This window comes from Lepidochelys kempii, chromosome 1 (genome assembly GCF_965140265.1).
Source record: "Lepidochelys kempii isolate rLepKem1 chromosome 1, rLepKem1.hap2, whole genome shotgun sequence".
Taxonomy (NCBI): domain Eukaryota; kingdom Metazoa; phylum Chordata; order Testudines; family Cheloniidae; genus Lepidochelys; species Lepidochelys kempii.
In genome coordinates this window covers 173,526,831-173,551,365 of record NC_133256.1, presented here as the reverse complement: position 1 = coordinate 173,551,365, position 24,535 = coordinate 173,526,831, and the positions used below count along the sequence as shown (strand labels likewise).

At 39.1% G+C, this 24,535-nt stretch overlaps 1 protein-coding gene across 1 annotated transcript in view; it reads right to left on the bottom strand.

Annotated features, from left to right (window-relative positions):
- Positions 1–24,535, bottom strand: part of TMPRSS15 (transmembrane serine protease 15) — an 88,296-nt gene that overhangs the window by 35,894 nt on the left and 27,867 nt on the right. The window contains 4 exon segments of the mRNA XM_073329227.1: positions 10,195–10,336; positions 11,593–11,743; positions 16,522–16,627; positions 24,136–24,285. Of these exon segments, the coding sequence (XP_073185328.1) occupies positions 10,195–10,336; positions 11,593–11,743; positions 16,522–16,627; positions 24,136–24,285 (549 nt within the window).

Sequence of the window (24,535 nt, the reverse complement as noted above, 5' to 3'; positions counted from 1 at the left end):
ACTTAGGCTTGAATAGAGACTGGGAGTGGCTAAGTCATTATGCAAGGTAACCTATTTCCTCTTGTATTTTCCTACCCCCGCCCCCAGACGTTCTTGTTAAACCCTGGATTTGTGCTGGAAATGGCCCACCTTGATTATCATACACATTGTAAGGAGAGTGGTCACTTTAAATAAGCTATTACCAGCAGGAGAGTGCGTTTGTGTGTGTGGGCGGGGGTGGGGGTGGGGGTGAGAAAACCTGGATTTGTGCTGGAAATGGCCCAACTTGATTATCATACACATTGTAAGGAGAGTGATCACTTTAGATAAGCTATTACCAGCAGGAGAGTAGGGTGGGAGGAGGTATTTTTTCATGCTTTGTGTGTATATAAAAAGATCTTCTACACTTTCCACAGTATGCATCTGATGAAGTGAGCTGTAGCTCACGAAAGTTTATGCTCAAATAAATTGGTTAGTCTCCAAGGTGCCACAAGTACTCTTTTTCTTTTTGCGAATACAGACTAACACGGCTGTTACTCTGAAACTTGGAATTTTAGTTAGCAACATCTCTCTGTCATTTACTCTCTTTCTAAATGTCTTTGTATTTGATTTGCTAGCCTTGGAAAATACTTGTTGTTCTTAGACACAGAGGTCCTTTCCTTTCTTTGTCCACTGAATAAATTATTAATGGACACCATGTGGAACTAAAATGACAAAGTGGGTCAGATAATTAGCCATTTAAAATTTGTCATATATGTATATATATATGACAAATTTTAAATTATATATAATTTTCTATAATTATATATAAAAATTTTCTTGGCATTATTTTTCACACATATATATAATTATATATATAATGTCAAAATTTCATATATATGTGAAAAATAATGCCAAGAAAATTTTTTGGGAAAAGATTTCATGCTTTTTCATTCAGCTTTGGCCATAATTAAAGCATTAGCCTACCACAATATCTTGAATGATTTCCTATACTTCTGTATTGCACTCTTGTTTAAATACCACAGAAAAATTCTAGGGCTGAGATTTTCAAAGTCGCCTAAGGAATTTGGATACCCAATTCCCAAAGGAATTGAGTTCTGACTCTTGTAGGCAGCTTTGAATACAGTGAGCTATTCCAGAGCATCCCTTACCACACTGTACTGCCAATCACTGGTATTACCTGTAAAAAGGAAAAGCCTGCCAATCGTTGGCTAAGGCCATGCAAGAGATGGAACAAGGGATGTAAACTGTGCAGTGAGCTCTGGAGCTCTGTTGCCAGCACAGGGTAGGATAGTTCCAGATGATGATGAGAGTGAGAAGAGAACTGTGTTCTGGAACTCACTTTAGTGCTCATCCAAAAGGATCACTTGCAAACCCCTCTACCCCTCTATTGCAAACTACTAACTGGAGCATGTACCCCAAAAATCAGGGACCTGACTATACTGCCAAACTGGTGGATCCTGCCCTAAGAGACCTGTGTGGCAGCAGATGTACTAACCAAGGCCTGTGAAAAGCTTAGAATTATTATTAGGAATTGTTATAATTGTGTTCAATAGAGCACTAGGAGTGTATCCTTCCTTACTCCTATGCAGATACATTGGTGGGTGAAAGGAAGAATTCTTCCCCAGTGAGCCAATGAAACACAGGGAAGATTTTAGCCCAGACCACTTAATATTACAAATTATCTAATCTAACCCTATAGGAAAAGCTTTAGCAATGCTTTCAATAGACCTTCTGAACCTATTTCAGTGTGTGTCTCCCTGCCACAAAGAACATTTCCTCAAGCCATTAGATTTTCTCTCCCCTCTGTTTTCTGTGCAGCTCCTTTTTTCAGAGCTTGAGAGGGAACCTAGCTGTCTTGCATGGCAGTGCATAAAACTAGCTCTGTTCTTCTATTTTTAAGATGAATAATTCAACAGGCCACAACTGGATTATGCTTTAAAAGAGAGCATTGAAGATATGCCATTATTATTATTTCTATAGAGCCATAAGTGTGTATACCACCATGAACCGTTGGTATACCACCATAGGACCATTTGCTGATGTGAGCTTTTATTTGTTTTATGACACTGCACTCTCCCTTTGTTCCTGGACGCACAGCTAGAACAGAGGACTCAGGTCAGGAGACTTAGGCTGTAGGCAAGAAAGGTAAGCAGCAGGATACGGACCCTGGACTTCAGGAAAGCAGACTTCGACTCCCTCAGGGAACGGATGGCCAGGATCCCCTGGGGGACTAACTTGAAGGGGAAAGGAGTCCAGGAGAGCTGGCTGTATTTCAAGGAATCCCTGTTGAGGTTACAGGGACAAACCATCCCGATGAGTCGAAAGAATAGTAAATATGGCAGGCGACCAGCTTGGCTTAATGGTGAAATCCTAGCGGATCTTAAACATAAAAAAGAAGCTTACAAGAAGTGGAAGGTTGGACATATGACCAGGGAAGAGTATAAAAATATTGCTCAGGCATGTAGGAATGATATCAGGAGGGCCAAATCGCACCTGGAGCTGTAGCTAGCAAGAGATGTCAAGAGTAACAAGAAGGGTTTCTTCAGGTATGTTGGCAACAAGAAGAAAGCCAAGGAAAGTGTGGGCCCCTTACTGAATGAGGGAGGCAACCTAGTGACAGAGGATGTGGAAAAAGCTAATGTACTCAATGCTTTTTTTGCCTCTGTTTTCACTAACAAGGTCAGCTCCCAGACTGCTGCGCTGGGCATCACAAAATGGGGAAGAGATGGCCAGCCCTCTGTGGAGATAGAGGTGGTTAGGGACTATTTAGAAAAGCTGGATGTGCACAAGTCCATGGGGCCGGACGAGTTGCATCCGAGAGTGCTGAAGGAATTGGTGGCTCTGATTGCAGAGCCATTGGCCATTATCTTTGAAAACTCGTGGCGAACGGGGGAAGTCCCGGATGACTGGAAAAAGGCTAATGTAGTGCCAATCTTTAAAAAAGGGAAGAAGGAGGATCCAGGGAACTACAGGCCAGTCAGCCTCACCTCAGTCCCTGGAAAAATCATGGAGCAGGTCCTCAAAGAATCAATCCTGAAGCACTTGCATGAGAGGAAAGTGATCAGGAACAGCCAGCATGGATTCACCAAGGGAAGGTCATGCCTGACTAATCTAATTGTCTTTTATGATGAGATTACTGGTTCTGTGGATGAAGGGAAAGCAGTGGATGTATTGTTTCTCGACTTTAGCAAAGCTTTTGACACGGTCTCCCACAGTATTCTTGTCAGCAAGTTAAGGAAGTATGGGCTGGATGAATGCACTATAAGGTGGGTAGAAAGCTGGCTAGATTGTCGGGCTCAACGGGTAGTGTTCAATGGCTCCATGTCTAGTTGGCAGCCGGTATCAAGTGGAGTGCCCCAAGGGTCGGTCCTGGGGCCGGTTTTGTTCAATATCTTCATAAATGATCTGGAGGATGGTGTGGATTGCACTCTCAGCAAATTTGCAGATGATACTAAACTGGGAGGAGTGGTAGATACGCTGGAGGGGAGGGATAGGATACAGAAGGACCTAGACAAATTGCAGGATTGGGCCAAAAGAAATCTGATGAGGTTCAATAAGGATAAGTGCAGGGTCCTGCACTTAGGATGGAAGAATCCAATGCACCGCTACAGACTAGGGACCGAATGGCTAGGCAGCAGTTCTGCGGAAAAGGACCTAGGGGTGACAGTGGACGAGAAGCTGGATATGAGTCAGCAGTGTGCCCTTGTTGCCAAGAAGGCCAATGGCATTTTGGGATGTATAAGTAGGGGCATAGCGAGCAGATTGAGGGACGTGATCGTTCCCCTCTATTCGACATTGGTGAGGCCTCATCTGGAGTACTGTGTCCAGTTTTGGGCCCCACACTACAAGATGGATGTGGATAAATTGGAGAGAGTCCAGCGAAGGGCAACAAAAATGATTAGGGGTCTAGAACACATGACTTATGAGGAGACGCTGAGGGAGCTGGGATTGTTTAGCCTGCAGAAGAGAAGAATGAGGGGGGATTTGATAGCTGCTTTCAACTACCTGAAAGGGGGTTCCAAAGAGGATGGCTCTAGACTGTTCTCAATGGTAGCAGATGGCAGAACGAGGAGTAATGGTCTCAAGTTGCAGTGGGGGAGGTTTAGATTGGATATTAGGAAAAACTTTTTCACTAAGAGGGTGGTGAAACACTGGAATGCGTTACCTAGGGAGGTGGTAGAATCTCCTTCCTTAGAGGTTTTTAAGGTCAGGCTTGACAAAGCCCTGGCTGGGATGATTTAACTGGGAATTGGTCCTGCTTCGAGCAGGGGGTTGGACTAGATGACCTTCAGGGGTCCCTTCCAACCCTGATATTCTATGATTTTAGTCCCAGCTCAACTACTGCTTCACTGTGTGATCTGGAACAAATCATTTCACCTCTCTATGCTGCAGTTTCCCCATATGTAACATGGAGATGAGAATACTTATCCACCTTTTTAAAACACTTGCAACTTTTTGGATGAAAAGGGCTATGTACGTGCAGGGTATTATTATAGTGTGACTATACTGAACAAGTGTAGGGGTTACTTATAAAGGTTTTTTTTTTAACAGAGTTTTGAGAGCTCTGCATGTGTATCTTAGCCTTTCAAAATATATTTTAATAAAATATATGTTAAGGTGAGTAGTCAGGATCCTGTGAAAATACATCCAGACTTCAGTGGCATTAGTGAGCCTGCCAAAATGGATAGCACTCATAGTATTTATACACTAAATGGAAGAGTTTCAAAAGGGTCACTGCTTTTAAATATTTACGAGCTACTATTTTAGATAAATTTCAAGTATAATTTCACATTAAACAGCTGGCTAGTAAGACATCTTTTATACTTGGTCTAGCAAGATATATTACAAGCTGTCTAGAGACAAATGACAGTAAGGAATTGGCAGAAGCACTTACAGTATCTGCCATTCTAATTATGATGATACCATTTACACTAATGGTGGTCCACCTATTTAGAAAAGATGGTAAGTATTCTGTAATAAAGCAACAAAAGACTTGTATTATAATGGATCTTTAGTATCCCTGATAAGCAGTGTTATTAGATAAAAGGGCCACAACAACAGAACAAGTGTAAAATGGGTGATAGTTGAATTTCTCAAATACTTATGTCAGTTACTTTCACTTCATTGGATATCTATTAGCTCATTCACATAATCTTTCTAAGTGCTAAAAGTAGCCATTTGTCTTTTCCATGGAACAATTTTTCTCATGAGTTATGATCTGACAAAAAACCTACTCTATAGACAAGACATATACGAATTGTGTGTGCATGTGTGTAAAGAATAGAATATTTGAAGTGATAATATATATATCTTCTTGGTTGAAACTGGCTCTCTGTTTCTCTAATAATACTATTTTATCTGCACAGGATAAAATTCTTAGATCCCGCAAGTTGAAAAGAATGCAGCATCCTGCACACCAAGAAAAAAAAACATCTAATTAAAGATTTTGGCTATAATAAAAAGCTACATTTGTAAATCAGTCGCCAATTCTAGGGTTTATGATTAATGCCAATTGACTAAGAAACTTGCACGCCTTAATTTTTTATGGAGATGAGGGATTTGGAAAAAACAATACATATTGCAATATTCTGTTTGCTTGGCAATATCTATATGATCTTTGTTTGTTTTACAAGATTTTATCTCTTCTAACATTCACTGGCCCAAACTTTGCCCTTAGTCACATCCCATGCAACCCCACTTAAGTAAGTGGGGTTCTTTTAACTATGGGCAGAAATTGAGCTGCTGTCTCTGAGCATGTGAAACTTACATCGTCAAAACTATAAGGGACCAGCAGAAATACTTGGAGGTCATTCTCCATTAGTGACTGGTGACCCTACAAAGATTAGTACATTCATTTCAGAGAAGCATCCAAACTTTTGGCATCAAAATACATTTACCTCTTCAGTCTGCAAAATTGAACTAAACATCTCCAGACAAGAAGCTCTATGAAGTGAAGAAAAAGCCCAGAAGAAAATGGCATTTATTGGGATATTTCAACATTTCCATTTTGCAAAATTCATCTGAAGAACTAAAGATGAGAATGATAATGAAGGAGAGGTGATAAAAGATGGTTTCTGTCTGAAATGTATTGTTGCCATATCTTTTAAGTATACCTTATTTTGAGGGATTTTACTTATTTTTGTCCCAGAGTTACCTATGATTAAAACAAATTTGGTGTCTCCTCACTTCTATTGTTGACAATTATTTACAACAAAAATAAAGAATATTGAAATTGAGGTTACAGGAAGAGTCATTTACCCTAAGGGAAGGACTCCCACTATACTCTAATTTTCCTGCATGGAGAATTGTTTTGTGTACCTATTTTTGGTCTTTGCCACTCATTGCATTCCACATTTGGACCTCAGTGGTTAGAGAGGGATGACCATTGTAGAAGGGCAAACAGTGAAAGAATGTGATCTTAATTACCTAATATGCAGAGCACTGTTTTTTTCATTGCAAGTTTAGCAGAATTAAGCAATGAATTCCTCCACAGCCACTTAGAGACCGCCTGCACAATGGGAAAGTTCCTGTTGAGATTGTCCACAAAATTCTCTCAGGAGGAAGCTCTGGAACATAAGGAATGGCTTAATATTTTCCTTTGATAGCCCTACTAAACGGGTTCCTATTTGCCTATTATTCTTGGCAAGAAATGTCAAAAGCTCTAAAAGAGAAAAAATAGTGCCAGGAGTCTCAAGACAGACATTTTATGTAGAAATTATGTAGAGTTAGAAAATATGTCAAGTTAGAGTTATGGTTCAAAGGGTTTATAGGGAAGTCTACTTTCTATAGATAGGATCAACAACAAATGATGACACTAGCATTCTATTATGAAACACACACACACACAGAGATTTCAATAGTTAATTGGCTTTCTGAATCAATATCATCTGATGGTTTTAGCAGAGCAACAACGGCTACCTTAAAATGGTATGGCTTGTTGTTGCTTGGGGCAAAATTTGATCTTGTGAAGTCTAAGCATAAGACACATTCTTCACAATCCTCTAAGCACTACCCTGGTAAGGAAATACAGTAGAAAAGTAATTGATTTTGCTCATGTTGAGAAAAAATATTGGCAACATCCTGAGTGGTGTTTATAAAAGTATTATGCAGTTATTTTGGACTTTATGCTTGATGCTAGTTACCAGTAACAAACTGCAATCACACATTTTTTTTCCGCTGATGACGACACTACAGCAGACATGCCAAACCCGTGGAAAAAAACGCAGAAATTGGGCTTGGTTTTGGCTTAATTGGCTTGTGAGTTGCTTGTTGGCTAGTTTTTGGCTTGTAGCTTGTTTGGTTTGTAGCTTGTTGTATCTTCTTGCTTTTTTTTTTTTGATCGGCTCCTGGCAAGCAGGGGCAAGGGGCAAGCAGGAGTAAGCGGGGGGGGGACAGAGTCAGGGGTGCACAGCAGGCCCACCACAGTCCCACAGCCCCCCACACCGGGGGGATCTAGATAGAGTGTTGGAGTCACATAGAGTGTTGGGGTTCTTAGGGATTGGCTTGTTTTGGCCTTGCTTTGAAATGGGCTTAGCTTGATTTTTGGCTTATTGTGAAAGTTGGGATGCTTATTTACCGCGTGAAAGTTGGCAACTGTGCACTACAGAAGATTTTCTGAGCACTTTTGAAGACAGCTCTGTTAATTAATCTAAATGGGCCCAGCCCTGAATCCTTACTCACATAAAGCTCCCTTGTGCATTGGCCATAATCATAATCTAGATGGATACAACCAACTCAGTTGCAAAAACTACTCTTAGTCATTTCCACTCTATTTGTGTGTTATGCTCAGTGTCAAAACATGATTTGAAAATGAGCATTCACAGATTACAGCAATGAATATTGCAAATAAAAATGTAGAACTGACAGTCATGCAAAAAAGCTACAGAAATGCTTGGCATTTCAATAGTGTTTTGTGCTACTGCAAAAGACAACACCACATTTTACTGAAGCATAATGCCTAGCAGAAGAAATTGACTCAACTCAGATTCCTCTCATCTCTTGTTTTCTGACATGAAATTTGTAATGAAATCAGTATCAGTACTAAACTTGCACAAAGTCTATTTTTGTAGTTCAATATTACTTTGAAGCACTCAGGACCTTTGACAGCTTAAAGACAAGATAGTTTTTAGTATGCCTTAGATACAGGAATGCTATAAGAAAGCAAACAAGATATGCTCATAATTTTCTACCATCCTGTGTCCTCAGAAAGCATGCTTTATTTTCACTGTGAAGGACAAGATGATCCGATCGGGGTGCTCACCATCAGTTCCATGCATTGTATGTTACATGTTGGTCTTGATACTTTAGATATATGATTAAATTTAATATTTCAACTGTGCAGAAATGTTCATTTCTTGTGTAATGGCATAAGAAAAAGGATAAAACTCAGCTTTGGAAATGTGTTATAGATTTAAAACCAGGTCAGCACATGGCTGTCAGTGGTAAAACAGAATTCTTATACTGATTCCATCATCCCACAGATGGAACTGAGCAGTGTATTGGTCATTTATTTACCATTAGAACATCCTTCAACGTTCTTTTGCATTATTTCAAAAACTGGTGGAAGTTTACTCATGTGCTTCAATCTCAAAAACTTTCAACTTCTAATGCAGCTCAAATGGAAAAGGATGTATCCAGATTGAAATAGATTAAGATAGCTCCATCACACTGCTCCATGAACCAAGAATGATCCATGTTCTCACACTCAGTGAATACCATATTGCTAGATAATATTATTGAAAACTCACTGAGAATTTTACATAAATGAAGGCCTACAAAGCAAAGAACAAAACTAATTTATTATGGTGATTAAGATTAATTTGTTGTCCAAGTTTAACTTTGGACACAAACTTTCTTTTGAGCTTTCCTTTCCTCTTATATTTATTGCAAGGAAGGTTTAAAAATAATCTTTTATCATAAAAGTCAAAAAGTTTTAGTTTGCTTTCCATTACTGACGCTTTACATTTAGATGTGATGGGATTTTTAGTGGAATGTCAATATTAGTAAACAGTACTTTGTGTGATTGGAAACACAGCCAATAAATTACCCCCGTTATTTTCATTTAAGACCATCATTATTTACTATATGTTGCCAAGTTAGCAACTAGAAGGATTTATAAAGGACAGTAAATCCAGTATGAAACAGGATTCTCATGCACTTATTGTTCATTTCAATTATTTCAGACCTTCTGGGCACACATAAAGCTTTTTTTCTTTTAATTATCAAAATTCCCATGACTTTTTTTCCACAAAAAAATGCAAAAACATCTCCAAAACAAAATAAATTTTCACCATTTTTTGACCAGCTCTACTCATATGTTTATAAGGCACCTAGAAGGATCGGTGGGTCTAGCCCACTGAGTTAATATCAGATATATTGATTCTACACTGTGTTATATGCATGTTCTAAATACAAAGTTATGGTTGCATTAAAGAAAAAGAGTTTAAAAACCTGCAAACAATATAAATTCAGGAATTTTAAATCTCTGTGGTCTCCACACAATGTCTCCCTGTGAACTTTCTAGGAATGATATAGACAGAGGAGTCTGGTGCACCAGAAAGGAGGTTTACAGCCACGGATTTTAATAGTTCATGAACTTTAAATTAAACTGTTGTTTGGGAGGAATATTTGGATGGTGCCCCTAAACTTGGGTGGTCCTGCCATGCTGGTATTTGACTCTAAAACCAGGCTTGGAACACTAGAGGCTTGCCCATTTGAACAAGAAAGTTACCTACCAAGCACAGAGTTTTCAGCTCTGTTAAAATACAGATGTAGATACACAGCCAGAGCTCCATGAAATTTTAGCCATGTAATCCCTTACTGATGTCAGTGTGTGGCATGGTCAAACCACCTGGTTATTCTGTATTGCTTTCAAAATGTAAAGTCTAATATGAACATTAAAATAAAATTCCAGGAAACCTCCCTTTCTACATATTTTTGAGATGGGATTAGAGTTCTTTAGTGGGCCTTAAAAATGTAAATGATTTATTCTTTGATACTTTCAAAATCTAGGCCCTGATCCTCAATGGATGTAAATCAATATAGCCCTGTGCATATCAACAGAGCTTTGATGATATATGCCAGCTAAGATTTTGACCTCTGATTTGTAACTACAAACAAAGGTCTAAGTAATCAAAGAGTTGAAAATGTTTACAAACAAATATACTCATAGAAAATAAACATATACTGTACTTTACTTTAAAACTGACTTACTGGGAAGTGAAGGTGGAGTAGTGCTTGTTGGAACCAAAGTTGGTTCTGGATAAATGCTTTCCTTACACTGTCCACTTATCAGGCCAATGTCATCCAGGGCAATATCACTTTGACCTGGGTTTTTAAAGGCATCAATAATAACCTGAAATTCATGAAAAACACAAATTTAGAATGTAATGCTAAATGATCTAACGATCTGTGCCTTCTGAACAGATTTTCCCTTGTTTCATGCATTTTTTTAATTTCTACCATAATCTCTGGTCTGACATTCCATTGGTGAGTCGCTAATGACAAGAGATAATTCCCCGCTAGAAAACTTTGTGAAACAGCGCTACCGAAGACTAGGTTGTGGTTCATGCTTACAAATGGAGAGATCCACTCATCTATACCCTATATATCAAATGAGTCAGAACACTGAATATGCAGTTCAATAATTTCATTATTTATTATAATGAAGTTTCCACACACAGAATCTGAAATCATTATGGTTTAAATTCTCTGCTGGCCTTAATTGGCTTATCTCCTTTGATTTATAAGGAGGTGAACTAGTTTAATCAGAAGAGAATTTGCTGTGCCCCAAACCTACTATTACCTCCAGCAGGCCTATTACCAAATATTAAGTGCTGGTGATCTGAACAGCCAAATGCAATATTCTTCATGGTGTTAAAAGGAAATCCAGGTTTCCTGGAAAACTGACTATACCCACATTACAAGAGCATTTGTTTGCTCAGATGGTAACTGCAATCATTAGCACTCTTTTCCAGAAGTGATTTTGCTCAAATGACTGGTCATCCCTAATACTTATGGAATGAATTTGTTGTCTAATTCAGAATAGCTGAAAAAAACTACCTAGAGTAGTTCTACTAGAGAATAATTCCTTTTGATTTTTGATACAAGTAGAGTCATTTTTTTACCTAGCTGGATATAAAAAAACATTTCCAAAACATTGGAAATTCCAATATATAATTATGTAATTAATTGGATGAACTACTTGGGAATCTAAAGTTTCTGGTCAAATCTCATTAGGGACAAATGCTTCATATGTTATTCACGATCAAGGTATTTCAACTTACAATCAGATTTGGATATGTTCTCAGATTTCCCTTGCTGTGACCAAGAGCTTTCTTTGGATATAAAGCTGGCTGTCCTCAGACAGCAGTAAGTCTCCCTGTCCTACCATAACAACAACAACAATTTAAACCCTAGAAAATACACAGTTCAGTTCTGAAGCCCCGGTCTTCTGCATACTAATAATTATTTGACAGTAAGTGTTAGTAGACAACAAAGGATATTACTTTGGCAGATGTGGAATACTGCAAACGGTTACAAAGGTTGATGGAAAATAAAGTGAAAGAGAGTTAGCTTCAAGTAATAAAAAAGAGTAATAGCTTAACAAACCTTAAAATTAGATGTTTCATTTAATGTTACTTGTCCGTAATTCCAGTTGTTTCCATAATTTCCTTCTTTCTGGAAAACTGTCTTCTCCATGTTACTGCTATTCATGATGTTAATACTTAAACGATAAACATTAGTACCATACATATGATACCTGGAGGGGAAATACCAAGATTTTATATTATCCTATCAGACTGGAATTCATCCATATGAGTGAATAAAAAGAAATATCATACTGAAAATACTAATTCAAGCTTTTCATTGCATAGCTTTACGAATTCAAGACAGGTCAAAAACTAAAAGGTTTTAATGTATTTTCACCCAATAAATGCTGGGAATTTGTTTCTAATATCCCACAGATATTTGCAAATTTCTACAATACAGGGTATCAAAAGAATATCATATTCAGACTTTGATAACTTCCAGCATGTGTCATTCTGAAGGACTGGCAAAGGGATCGGCAACCTTTGGCACATGGCCCACCAGGGTAAGCCCCTTAGTAGGCTGGGCCAGTTTGTTTACCTGTTGCATCAGCAGGTTAGGCTGATCACAGCTCCCACTGTGGGAGGTTCGCCGTTCCAGGTCAATGGGTGCTACGGGAAGTGGCGTGGGACGAGGGATGTGCTGGCCACCACTTCCTGCAGCCCCCATTGGCTTGGGACAGCAAATCGCAGCCAGTGGGAACCGTGATAAACCAAACCTGTGAAAGTGGCAGGTAAACAAACTGGTCCTGCCCACCAGGGGGCTTACCCGGGCATGTGCCAAAGGTTGCCGATCCCTGGACAGGCATCTGAAAGATCAACAAGGTAGAATGGTATTATAATATGAGTTTTTAAGCCTCATGACTTCATTATGGGTCTTTTTCTCTCCTTCCCACTCAGAATTTCTTCAGGTAGTATCTACATCAATGACAAAGCAGAACAGAGATTCCTTGTTTGAATTAATATATTTAAAAGTCTTAAAGAATTCAAGCTAGATATATAGTTTAGAGAACATTTTTTGTGTTTGTTTTTTTCCAGACAAATAAAGACATTATAGACTAAAGATTTAGTTTTAAAAATGTAAATATCTTGATATTTTAACAGAAATAAACTCTGCAATAAAATCCAAACAAATGAGTGTAAAAGTTTACCTGAAGTTTTCTAAGTGGAAAAAATGGGCCATATTGTTATTATTTTTAAAATTTCTAGTGGTCAGAGATTTCAGAACTAGAAAGGACCATTGTGATCATCTAATTTGAGCTCCAGTATAACATAGAACATAGAATTTCATCCACGAACGAGCAAGTTGTGGTTGAACTTTAGTATGGGTAGAATCTCAACCCTATTGAAGTCAGTGGCAAAACTCCCATTCACTTTCAGTGAGGCAAGGATTTCACCCCATATCTTTTAGACAAATACCAAGTCTTGATTTAAAGACTCCAAGTTTCATTCTTTTAGTAAGCTGTTCCAACAATTAATTACCCTCACAGTTAAAATTTTGCATCTTATCTCCAGGTCTAATACTGAAGTTCTTAGAATCATAGAAGTGTAGGACGGGAAGGGACATGAAGACGTCATCTAGTCCAGTCCCCTGCACGGAATCAGGACTAAATATTATCTAGGCCATCCCTGACAGGTGTTTGTCTAACCTGCTCTTTAAAATCTCCAATGATGGTGATTCCACAACCTCCTTAGGCAATTTATTCCAGTGCTTAACCATCGTAACAGGAATTTTTTCCTAATGTCCAACCTAAACCATCCTTGCTGTAATTTAAGCCCATTGCTTCTGATCCTATGTTCAGAGATTAAAGAGAACATCTTTTCTCCCACAACTTTATAACCGCCTTTTTATGTACTTGAAAACTTATCATGTCCCCGTCCCTTACCCTCCCCACAGTCTTCTTTTCTCCAGACTAAACAATTTTTTTCAATCTTTTCTCATAGGTTATGTTTTCTATACCTTTAATAGTTTTTGTTGCTCTTCTATGGACTTTCTCCAATTTGTCCAGAAATAAGGTGCCCAGAGCTGGACACAATACTCCAGTTGAGGCCTAATCAGCACACAGAGCGAAATAATTACTTTTTGTGTCTTGCTTATAACACTCATGCTAATACCTACCAGAATAATGTTTGCTTTTTTTGCAACAGTGTTACACTGTTGGCTCATATTTAGCTTGTGTCCACTATGACCCCCAGATCCCTTTCCACAGTACTCCTTCCTAGGCAGTCATTTCCCATGTTGTATATGTGCAACTGAGTGTTCCTTCCTAGATGGAGTACTTTGCATTTGTCCTTATTGAATTTCATCCTATTGACTTCAAACTATTTCTCCAGTTTGTCCAGATCATTTTGAATTTTAATCCTATCCTCCAAAGCACTTTCAATCCCTCCCCGTTTGGTATCATCCACAAAGTTTATAAGTGTACTGTCTATGCCATTATCTAAATCATTGATGAAGATGTTGAACAGAACTGGACCCAGAACTGATCTGTATGGGAGCCACTCAATATGACTTTCCAGGTTGACTGTGAACCACTGATAACTACTCTGAGCACGGTTTTCCAACCAGTTACGCACCCACTGTAGAGGGCTGGGACTCACCCCTGCGGCGCCTCCGGCTGGTTGTCCAGAGAATTAGCATTCCCAGCCTCCGGAGCGCCCTCTGTAGGCCAGTGTCCCACTTGCCCCTGGGCCTGAGTCCCTCCTGGACCCCGTTGCCCCTTTCAGGCAGTACCCCCACAGATCTGGGTCTCCCCTCACAAGGGAACCCCCACCCTCTATCCCCACCTCACTTCAGTCTATGGTCACTGCCAGTCATCAACTAGCCTCATTTCCTGGGGCAGACTGAAGTGTATGTGCCACTCATCACCGGTAAGGGGGGTTTGGATCTGTTGCCTCTGCCTACCCTTGGGCTGCCCTCTGCAACCCCAGTATCTTTCTTTGGCCTTTAACAAGGCCTGCAGCCTGGCGGCGGGGGAGGGGAGGTTCCAGGCCGAAGCTCCTCTGCCCTTCCTTGAGTCCTGCTTAGCTCCTAGCAGTCAGGCCCATCCCTCTCCACATCTAGAGAGAGAGTATCTGTGCTTCTGGCCCACTACCCTCTTATAGGGGCCAGTTGGGGCCTGATTGCACTGGCTACAGCTGTGGCTGCTTTCCCCATCAGCCCAGCTTTTCTCTGGCACAGCCTTCTCCTGGGCTGCTTTACGCCCTTCCAGGCAGGAGTGGGGTGACCACCCCACTACACCCACCTTATAGTAGCTCCATCTAGGTTGTATTTCCCTAATTTGTTTAAGAGAAGGTCATGCAAGACAGTATCAAAAGCCTTACTAAAGTCAAGATAAACCACATCTACCAATCCCCCACATCCATAAGGCTTGTCAAAAAAGTTGTTAGATTGGTTTGAGATAATTGTTTCTTGACAAAACCATGCTGACTGTCACTTATCAACTTATTATCTTCTAGATGTTTGCAAATTGATTGCTTAATTATTTGCTACATTATCTTTCCGAGTAATGAGGTTAAGATGACTGGTCTGTAATTCCCCAGGTTGTCTTTATTCTCTTTTTTATAGATTGGCACTATTTTTGCCCCTTTCCAGTCCTCTAGAATATCTCACCTTTTTCATGACTTTTCAAAGATAACTGAGGAAATATATGAACCATTAGCAATTAACTCCTTGAGTATTCTAGAATATATTTCTTCAGGGCCTAGTGACTTGAAGACATCTTACTTGTCTAAGTAATTTTTAACTTGTTCTTTCCCTATTTTTAGTCTCTAATCCTACCTCATTTTAACTGGCATTCATTAAGTTAGATGTCCAATTACTACTAAACTTTTTGGGGAAAACTGAGAAAAAAAAGTCATTCAACACTTCTGCCATTTCAAATTTTCTGTTATTGTCTCCTCCCCACATTGCGTAATTGGCCTACCTTGCCCTTGATCTTCTTTTTGCTTCTAACATATTTGTAGAATGTTTTCTTGTTACCTTTTATGTCTCTAGCTAGTTTAATCTCATTTTATGTGTTGGTCTTTCTCATTTTGTCCCTACATACTTGTGTTATTTGTTTATATTCAGACTTTGTAATTTGACCTAATTTCCACTTTTTGTACACTTTTTTGAGTTTCAGAAAATTGAAGATCACCTGGTTAAGCTAGGGTGGTCTCTTGTCATACATCCTATCTTTCTTATTCAGTCTTATTCAGTTGTTTATTGATATTTTCAGTGGAAGTTTTGCACTTGAGTAAGGATTAGTGACCAGTACATTTAACTGATTCTTAATCTGAATTCTCCATTAAAATCAACAATGGTCCCAAACAAGACCTTTTGGGACTGGATTTTAGGCTGTATTAGAAACAATAGGATAAAAGACATTTTATTTTGAAGGCAATTAAATACTGAATATTTGTCATAGAATTCTAATATAACAAATATCACCCTTAATAATCCTTGGTATACTCTAGTTTTTATTTCAGACAAGACAGAAAACCTAAACCAGAGAAGAAACTGTACAAGGATAACATAACTTTTTCTTAATTACCTGGCTACTCTCTTCCTTGTGAGCTGGTTTTATCGCCAAACCATAGGACCTGATCCAAAGCTCACTGAAGTCAATGAAAGATTCCCATTGACTTCTGTGGACTTTGGATCAAGGCCCGTGTTGGAATTTCTTATGGAACTGGATAGTTAGAAAACTGGAGTGAAATCCTAACTTCACAATTCCCATTGACTACAACACGGCCAGGATTTCACCACAGGAATCTCTAGTTTGTCCTGGAATCCAAACTCTTTGTAGAACTGTGCTGCACTCCTGCTGCTGCATGGTCAAGCCAGGTTCTAGACTTTGAACCAACTGACCAAATAATTTATGACAAAAATACATTTACATATGATATCATTCTTAATTAAAAGGTGATATTTAGCAATTATATAACTTGCAGATGCTTTCTAACATACCAAAAACGTAGACAGAATTGATCTGAAGCCGGAACTAAAGGCAAGCTAAAAAGCCGAACTCTCTCCTGTCTTGCTGTAAATCCTGTGGGTGTTGAAATATAAAATCCTGTAAAACAATAAATATCTTTCATTGGCTATCAAGTTGATAAAGTTTGATGATGACACTAAATTATTATAGTCAATAAAAAGAATCTGGTTAGTAAAAAATATCAGAAACAGCAGTGTTAACTGCAGATAGAGCGAAATACACGGGAAGAGTGGGGAATGTCACAATAGCAGGTGAAAATGTATGTGTAAAGTTATGCATGTTGGTAAGCAATAGTTTTAAAACTTGTATATTTTAATGGGCCCTTAACCTACAAAATGACTGAGCAACTACTCAAGGGGTGAAAATCTGGTCCCATTGAAGTCAATGGGAATTTCACCAGGTGGGGCAGGATTTAATCCAAGGAGTTTATAGTGAATGAATCAAAGTCTGCCCTTATGACAATTGTACAGGCTTTTGGAGGGAGATTATTTCCCGCTCCGTACCCTCCATACCACTCCGAACCCTTCATACCATAATGGGATATGGGGGGGAGGAAAAAAGATTGGGACAATAAGTCTTAGGTGGAAGCAACATCAACATGGAACATACATTGTTTGGTAATGTGTTTGCTAGAGTTGTCTACATTAATTCGTTGAGGCTAGGAGCTCAAACTTTCTTTTGCAATGTGAAAATGCTAAATGGGGTAAAATTAAGTGGAGAAACACTTTAATTTCAGATCAGAAAGACAATGTTAGCCACAGAATTAAGAGTCCTAAAGGTGAAATTCTGGTTCCAAGAAAACTTACAGATGCCAGGATTTCACCTTTGTTATATAGATGCTTCATGTCTGCAAGATTCATTAAAATACATAAAAGATTGGTTTGTAGAATGAAATCCAAATCAGGTTGTTCATTTCTGTATTGATTTAGAGATGCTCATAATCATAGATCAGTAGAATCTAAGTCCACTGTAATCATCTAATCTGACCTACTGTATAACACAGGGCATAGAACGTCCCCTCCAAAATCCCTAGAGAATATCTTTTAGAACAACATCTAATCTTGATTTTAAAATTGCCAGCAATGGAGATTCTGCCACAACCCTAGGTAAATTGTTCCAATGATTAATTACTCTCACTGATAAAAATGTATACCTTATTTACACCTTTGTCCAGTTTTAATTTCCAGATATTGGATTGTGTTATACATTTCTCTGCTGGATGAAGACCCCACTATTGAATACTTGTTCACCATGTATGTTAATCAAATCATCCCTTAACCTTCTTGTGTTAAGATAAATAGATTGAGCTCCTTGAGTCTATGCACAGAAGACATATTTTCTAATCCTTTTAATCACTCATGTGGTTTTCCTCTGACCCCTCTACAATTTATCAACATCCGTCTTGAACTCTGGACACCAGAACTGGACACAATATTCCAGCAGCGATTGTACCAGTACCGAATAGAGAGAGAAAATAACCTCTCCACTCCTACTCAAGATTTCCCTTTTTATGGATCAACAGAACCTTTTAGCCACAGAGCTGCACTGGGAGCTCATGTTCATATGATTATCCACCATGATGTCCGAATCTTTTTCAGAGTCACTTCTTCCCAGGATAGAGTCCCCATCCTTTAAGTATGGCATACATTCTTTGTTACCAGATGTATACATTTACATTTACCCATATTAAAAATCATTGCCTATTACCCAGAATGGGCAGGGATGTGTCCCTAGGCTCTGTTTGTCAGAAACTGGGAATGGGTGATAGGGCATGGATAACTTGATGATTACCTGCTCTGTTCACTTCCTCTAGGCCACCTGGTATTGGCCACCATTGAAGACAGGATACTGGGATAGATGGACCTTTGGTCTGACCCAGCATGGGCATTCTTATGTTGTTATTGCTTCAGCCCAGTTTACAAAGCAATCCAAGTTGCTCTGAATCAGTGACCCATCCTCTTCATTATTTACGACTCCCCCAGTTTTTGTGTCATCTCCAAATTTTATCAATGATGATTTCATGTATTTTTCCAGATCATTGATAAAAATGTTAAATAGCATTGGGCCAAGAATCAATCCCTGCAGGACCCTATTAGAGACACATCCTTTTGTAGGTTTCAGAGGAACAGCCGTGTTAGTCTGTATTCGCAAAAAGAAAAGGAGTACTTGTGGCACCTTAGAGACTAACCAATTTATTTGAGCATGAGCTTTCGTGAGCTACAGCTCACTTCATCAGATGTTTACCGTGGAAACTGCAGCAGACTTTATATACACACAGAAATCATGAAACAATACCTCCTCCCACCCCACTGTCCTGCTGGTAATAGCTTATCTAAAGTGATCAACAGGTGGGCCATTTCCAGCACAAATCCAGGTTTTCTCACCCTCCACCCCCCCACACAAATTCACTCTCCTGCTGGTGCTAGCCCATCCAAAGTGACAACTCTTTACATAATCAAGTCGGGCTATTTCCTGCATAGATCAAGGTTTTCTCACATCCCCCCCACCCCCATACACACACAAACTCACTCTCCTGCTGGTAATAGCTCATCTAAACTGACCATTCTCCAGGTTTAAATCCAAGTTAAACCAGAACATCTGGGGGGGGGGTAGGAAAAAACAAGAGGAAACAGGCTACCTTGCATAATGACTTAGCCACTCCCAGTCTCTATTTAAGCCTAAATTAATAGTATCCAATTTGCAAATGAATTCCAATTCAGCAGTTTCTCGCTGGAGTCTGGATTTGAAGTTTTTTTGTTTTAAGATAGCGACCTTCATGTCTGTGATTGCGTGACCAGAGAGATTGAAGTGTTCTCCGACTGGTTTATGAATGTTATAATTCTTGACATCTGATTTGTGTCCATTTATTCTTTTACGTAGAGACTGTCCAGTTTGACCAATGTACATGGCAGAGGGGCATAGATAATTCCCTATTACAATTACATTTTGAGACTTATCAGAGTTAACCAGCTTTTAATACATTTAATGTGGGTCATGTTGATTTTATATCACTCTAGTTTTTTTAATTAAAATGTCGTGTGGCACCAAGTCAAATGCCTTACAGAAGTCTAAATATATTACATCTACACTATTACCTTTACTAACCATACTTGTTAATTTCACCAGAAATGATGTGGCTAGCTTGACAGGATCTATTTTCCATAAATTCATGTTGAATGACATTAATCATATTCATCATCATCATGATCATCACGTTCCTATTACACCTCTGGCATTTAGGGCAGTGACGAAGCTCCTCCACTCCAATCTGTTTCTGGCAAGTCTTTCAATGGTTCCCCAGCTGTGCCCCAGGTTTTTCAGCTTGTCTTCCACAGCTCTTTGCCATGTTGTTTTTGGGCTGCCTCATTTTAGCTTGCCCTCAGGTGCCCATCTTATTGCCACTCTGGTGATGGAATCAGTTTCTCTCTGAAGCACATGACCAATGTGCTCTGAAGCTCCAACACCTCCTGGCAATTATGGTTCTCAAAACCTCTTGGATGCACTGTGTCAACAGATCTTGGTTTGAGATTGTTCTGGGCCAAAAGATACAAAGGATTTTTCTGAGGCAGGTTGTGTGGCAAGAAGACAGTTTGGACATGTCATACTTTCTCATTCCCCAGCATTCTTCACTATAAAGTAATGTTGAAAGTATGCAGCTATGATAAATCTTGAGTTTGGTTTTGGTTTTGTGTGTTGATGATTTCCAGACTGTGTTTAAGCTCCTGAAGGTGTTCCTGGCTTTATTGATTTTTTTCCGGATGTCCTGGCTTGTTCCACTGTCCTGGCTGATGGTGCTGCCCAAGTATGTGAATGTTTCTACATTGGCGACAACATAATCCTCTATCCGTACTGATGATGGCGAGGAAATATTAAATGTCATGATATCTGTCTTATTGTGGTTGATTTTCTGTCCAATTTGTTGGCTAAATGTATTGAGTCGAGTTGTTTTTTTCTTGTATATGGTGTTGGGTATGTGATAGAAGAGCAAGATCATCTGCAAGTCCAGGTTTCAAAGGATGAGAAGGGTGTCCATTTAATGTCTCTTGGCATGTCTTCTGTTATACGCTGCATTACCCAGTCGATGGCAACGTTGAACAGGATTGCAGACATGAGACACCCTTGACGTACTCCTGTTTTGACTTCAAAACTGAGTTTACTGTGATCAACACTGCATGTAAAGTTGAAATAAAAGCTTTTGATGATGTTGATTATATGGAAAGGGATTCCATATGCCTGCAGAATGCACCATAGGCTGGTCCTGTGAATGCTATCGAAAGCCTTCTCAAAGTCTATGAAGTCTATGTAGAGCAGCCATTGCCATTCTAAGCATTGTTATGTTTCATTATTATGTTTCATAGAGTGAAAATCTGGTCTGTGCATCCATGCACTTTCCAAAAACCAGCTTGCTCTATTCTGAGAACGCTATCAACTGCCTCTAATATATGCTGGACTATGATTTTACACAATACTTTGCTTGGCACAGATAAAAGTGTGATACCATGCCAGTTATTACAATCACTGAGTGTTCCTTTCTTTGGTATCTTCACTTCATTTCACTTCACCCATTGGTCCACTCATCCAGCACTTTTTTCCCTTTTCCAGACTGATGTAAATAGAGGTGCCAGGATAAATGCTGCTAATTTAGGATTTACCTTGAACAATTCTGCATTTAAGTTATCCTTGCCAGGAGCTTTTCCATTTTTTAAGGATTTGATGGCTTGAATGATCTCTTCCTTATTTGGGGTGTCTGTGTTGATATCAAGTTCTTCTTCTGCCTCCTGGATGTTTGCTTCCTCTTTAGGTAGCTACCTGTTCAACAATTATTTGAAATGCTCTGTCCAGCACATTTCTTGTTCTTTTTCGGTTGTTAGTAGGTGTCCTTGTTTGTTCCTGATGAGAGTGTTTGTTGGTGTTTGCCATTTACCACTGATAAGCTGCTTCATTTTGTAGACAGTTCCTTGTTCACCACAAGCAGCTGCATCCTCTGCTTGTGTTGTCAGATAATGAATATAATGTCATTTGTCTGCTCTTACAAGGCGTTTGACCTCCCGATGTGTCTTGCTATACGGCTTGCGGTATTTGTCCTTTAGCTTTTGGGATTTTGTGTCTACAACTTTTTTCTTCTGGGCTAGTCTGGTTTCTATGGTGTTCCCTGTGCTGGGTGTAATCCACTCATTCCTTCTCTTCTGCCTGTAGCTGGCTTCACTGTCTGCAAGTGCTTGAAACCTGTTCTTTAACTGCAGAACAAAGGCTTTCTGTATTTCAGGGGACTTGCCAATGTCATAATGTCTATGTCCCTTGTTTGGTGGACCCACACTTCTCAGCTTTAGCTTGATGGAGGCTGTCACAAGGTGGTGGTTGCTGCCAACATCTGCACCCCTTCTCACTTTCCCATCTGTCAGTGAGCACTGCCATTTGCCATTGATCATGATATGGTCAACCTGGTTCTTATCTCTGCCATTTGGAGAACACCATGTCAGCTTGTAAATTTCACAATGTTGAAATAGGGTTCTGCCAATGACTAAGTCTTTCATATTACAGAAATCAACTAGCTTCTCTCCATTTTCATTCATGATGCCACACCCATATCTTCCCATTGCGCTGTCATTTTTTGTGTTGTCCTTACTGACCTTGGCATTCAGGTCTCCCATGACGATAGTTAGGTCATAGCATGGTACTCTCTATAACTCCACCTGTAGTGTAAGGTAGAATTTTTCCTTTACTTCTTCATCACTTCATTTGTCAGAGGATAGAATTGAACCAGGGTGATATTATTATGTTTCCCTTTCAGTCTGGCTCTCATAAGTCTGCTGCTGATGGACTTCCATTCAAGCAGGTAATGCTCTACTACCTTCTTCAAAAGGATGGCAACACGCCTCATGGTGTTGTCCATCATCCCATCCAGAATACAGCAAAGTTTCTCCCGAGGCTGCTGTTAAGCTTCCTGATGCAATCCATCGGCTCTTGCTGACACCCAGGGTGTATAAGCTGTAGCATTTAATCTCTGCTGTGACCTGGGCTAGCTTCCCTGTTTCGTACATTGTCCGTACATTCCAAAAACCAAGTCTGGTTTTTGTCTTGGTGTTGTGCACTTCAGTCTTCATGCCAGTGGCTTCCTTTTGGTTTTCACCACTGGCAGCCATATGGGTCATTGACTCCTCCAGGCTATCACACACAGTAAAGGTCAATTTTTCCGTCGCTGTTTCCATAACATATTTTGTTTTTTTTACGGGACAGGGTTGTTAGCTCTGTGCCTAACCCCCAACCTGGAGGACCAGGGTGTCTGTTTTGTCTGGTCCCTCCCGCACAGACCAATCTGGCATGGTTGAACCTACCAGAAGCAAAAAGCCCTCGCAGACACAGACTCTGGGGATCATTAGAGCATGCAAGCTGTCTCACCACGACAAGGCATGGACACCAGAGGACCCTCCTTTAATTATTTATTAATCAAGTCCCATATCAGCCACTCCATGATCCTCAACAATATTGAAAAGGTTTTCTTTAGAAGTATGTGAATGAGAGATGAAATGGAAACAAGTCATCCCTATTTTGAAAATGTCTGCAAATATTTCAAGCAATGCACTTCTTTCTGATCCTTGGTTCATTAATTCTCTGAGCAATCTGAATCAATTTGGGAAACATGTCTAATAATACATATAAGTTTTCTTTGGTGCTTGTGCTGTTTATATGTATTATTATGTAGCATGCATCATTTTGGCATGAGGAATGGCACTGTATAATACAATATGATGTGAAGAAAGTGAGCAGAGGTTTAAGTCTAATTTAAGTTGAAAGTAAATCTTTTCTAGTGTACGTTTGAAGTATTATGCTGATTTGGTTCTGAGGCTTGTTGAATGTGTATTATCTTTTTTGCTTTTTTTTTGGAGAGAAGCGAACAAAACAGAACATTTTTAATATCTGTGTATAATGATGCCAGCTCATATGTTTACATCAAACTGAGGCAGTAGAAATCTGAAAGTTGAATAATGGCAATATTGCATCTAAGAACTGTCAGTTTAGATCTAGTGAGGTGAAAGAGGAAACATCTAGAATAAATGAAAAATTCAGAGTTGAAAATCACTGTCAAATGTTTTACTAAATGAATTCTTTGTTATTTCAACTGATCTGGCATGCAGAATTTGAGAATAAGATACTGTTCTCAACATTGATTAGGGAGTGTACATTTATGTATTACAGTCAGATGAATACTTTATACCAAATAATGTATTAGGCAATTTTGCCTCTTTTTCTATAAGTAACATGTATTTCAGCAGATTACAATTATCTGTATTTAATTAATGGCTGAATAAATTCTGAATAATTCTCAGTCTCACAAACAGTTTGTTGTGATTATTCAAAGTGAAATTCAAACTACATTGATTAGCATTGATTGGGTGACAGATCATATGGGGATATTTTTGTTTTCCCATTGAATAAGCATATACTTCAGATTCAGATTTCTAGGATGAGTATTCACAATTACTAATTCAAAATTTGCAGCCCATGAATATTCTCCAATTGTTTAAAATTATTTTTTTTCTTTGGATGTTCCTTCTATTAAACTCTTTCCTATAATTTGTTCTTACCTGACAAATTGCCGTATGTATGATCATAATCAGGGCCAGACATAAAGGGAAAGGTAGGCCCACTAATTCTCTCCCATTCACTATCATCTTCTAAACTTTGAATCCAGTAACAAAAGCCATCTTCAAAATTGCAGTTAATTTTTTCATTATCTGTGAATAATATTAGATAAGAACGTAAGAGTGATGGTTTCATCAGCATGTCCAACTGTGCATTTCTATGAAAAAACAGTTTGAATTTTTAAGAGTGCCTTTGAGGACTGCAACATATGGCTATTTTTGATTCACTCCTCTCAGGAGCAACATTATAAAGTTAAAACAGTGTATATGTTTTCCTAATAAGCCTAAACTCCTTTATGTGCTGCAGTATCTCTGGAGTTGACACTAAGTGCTCAGGCACTTA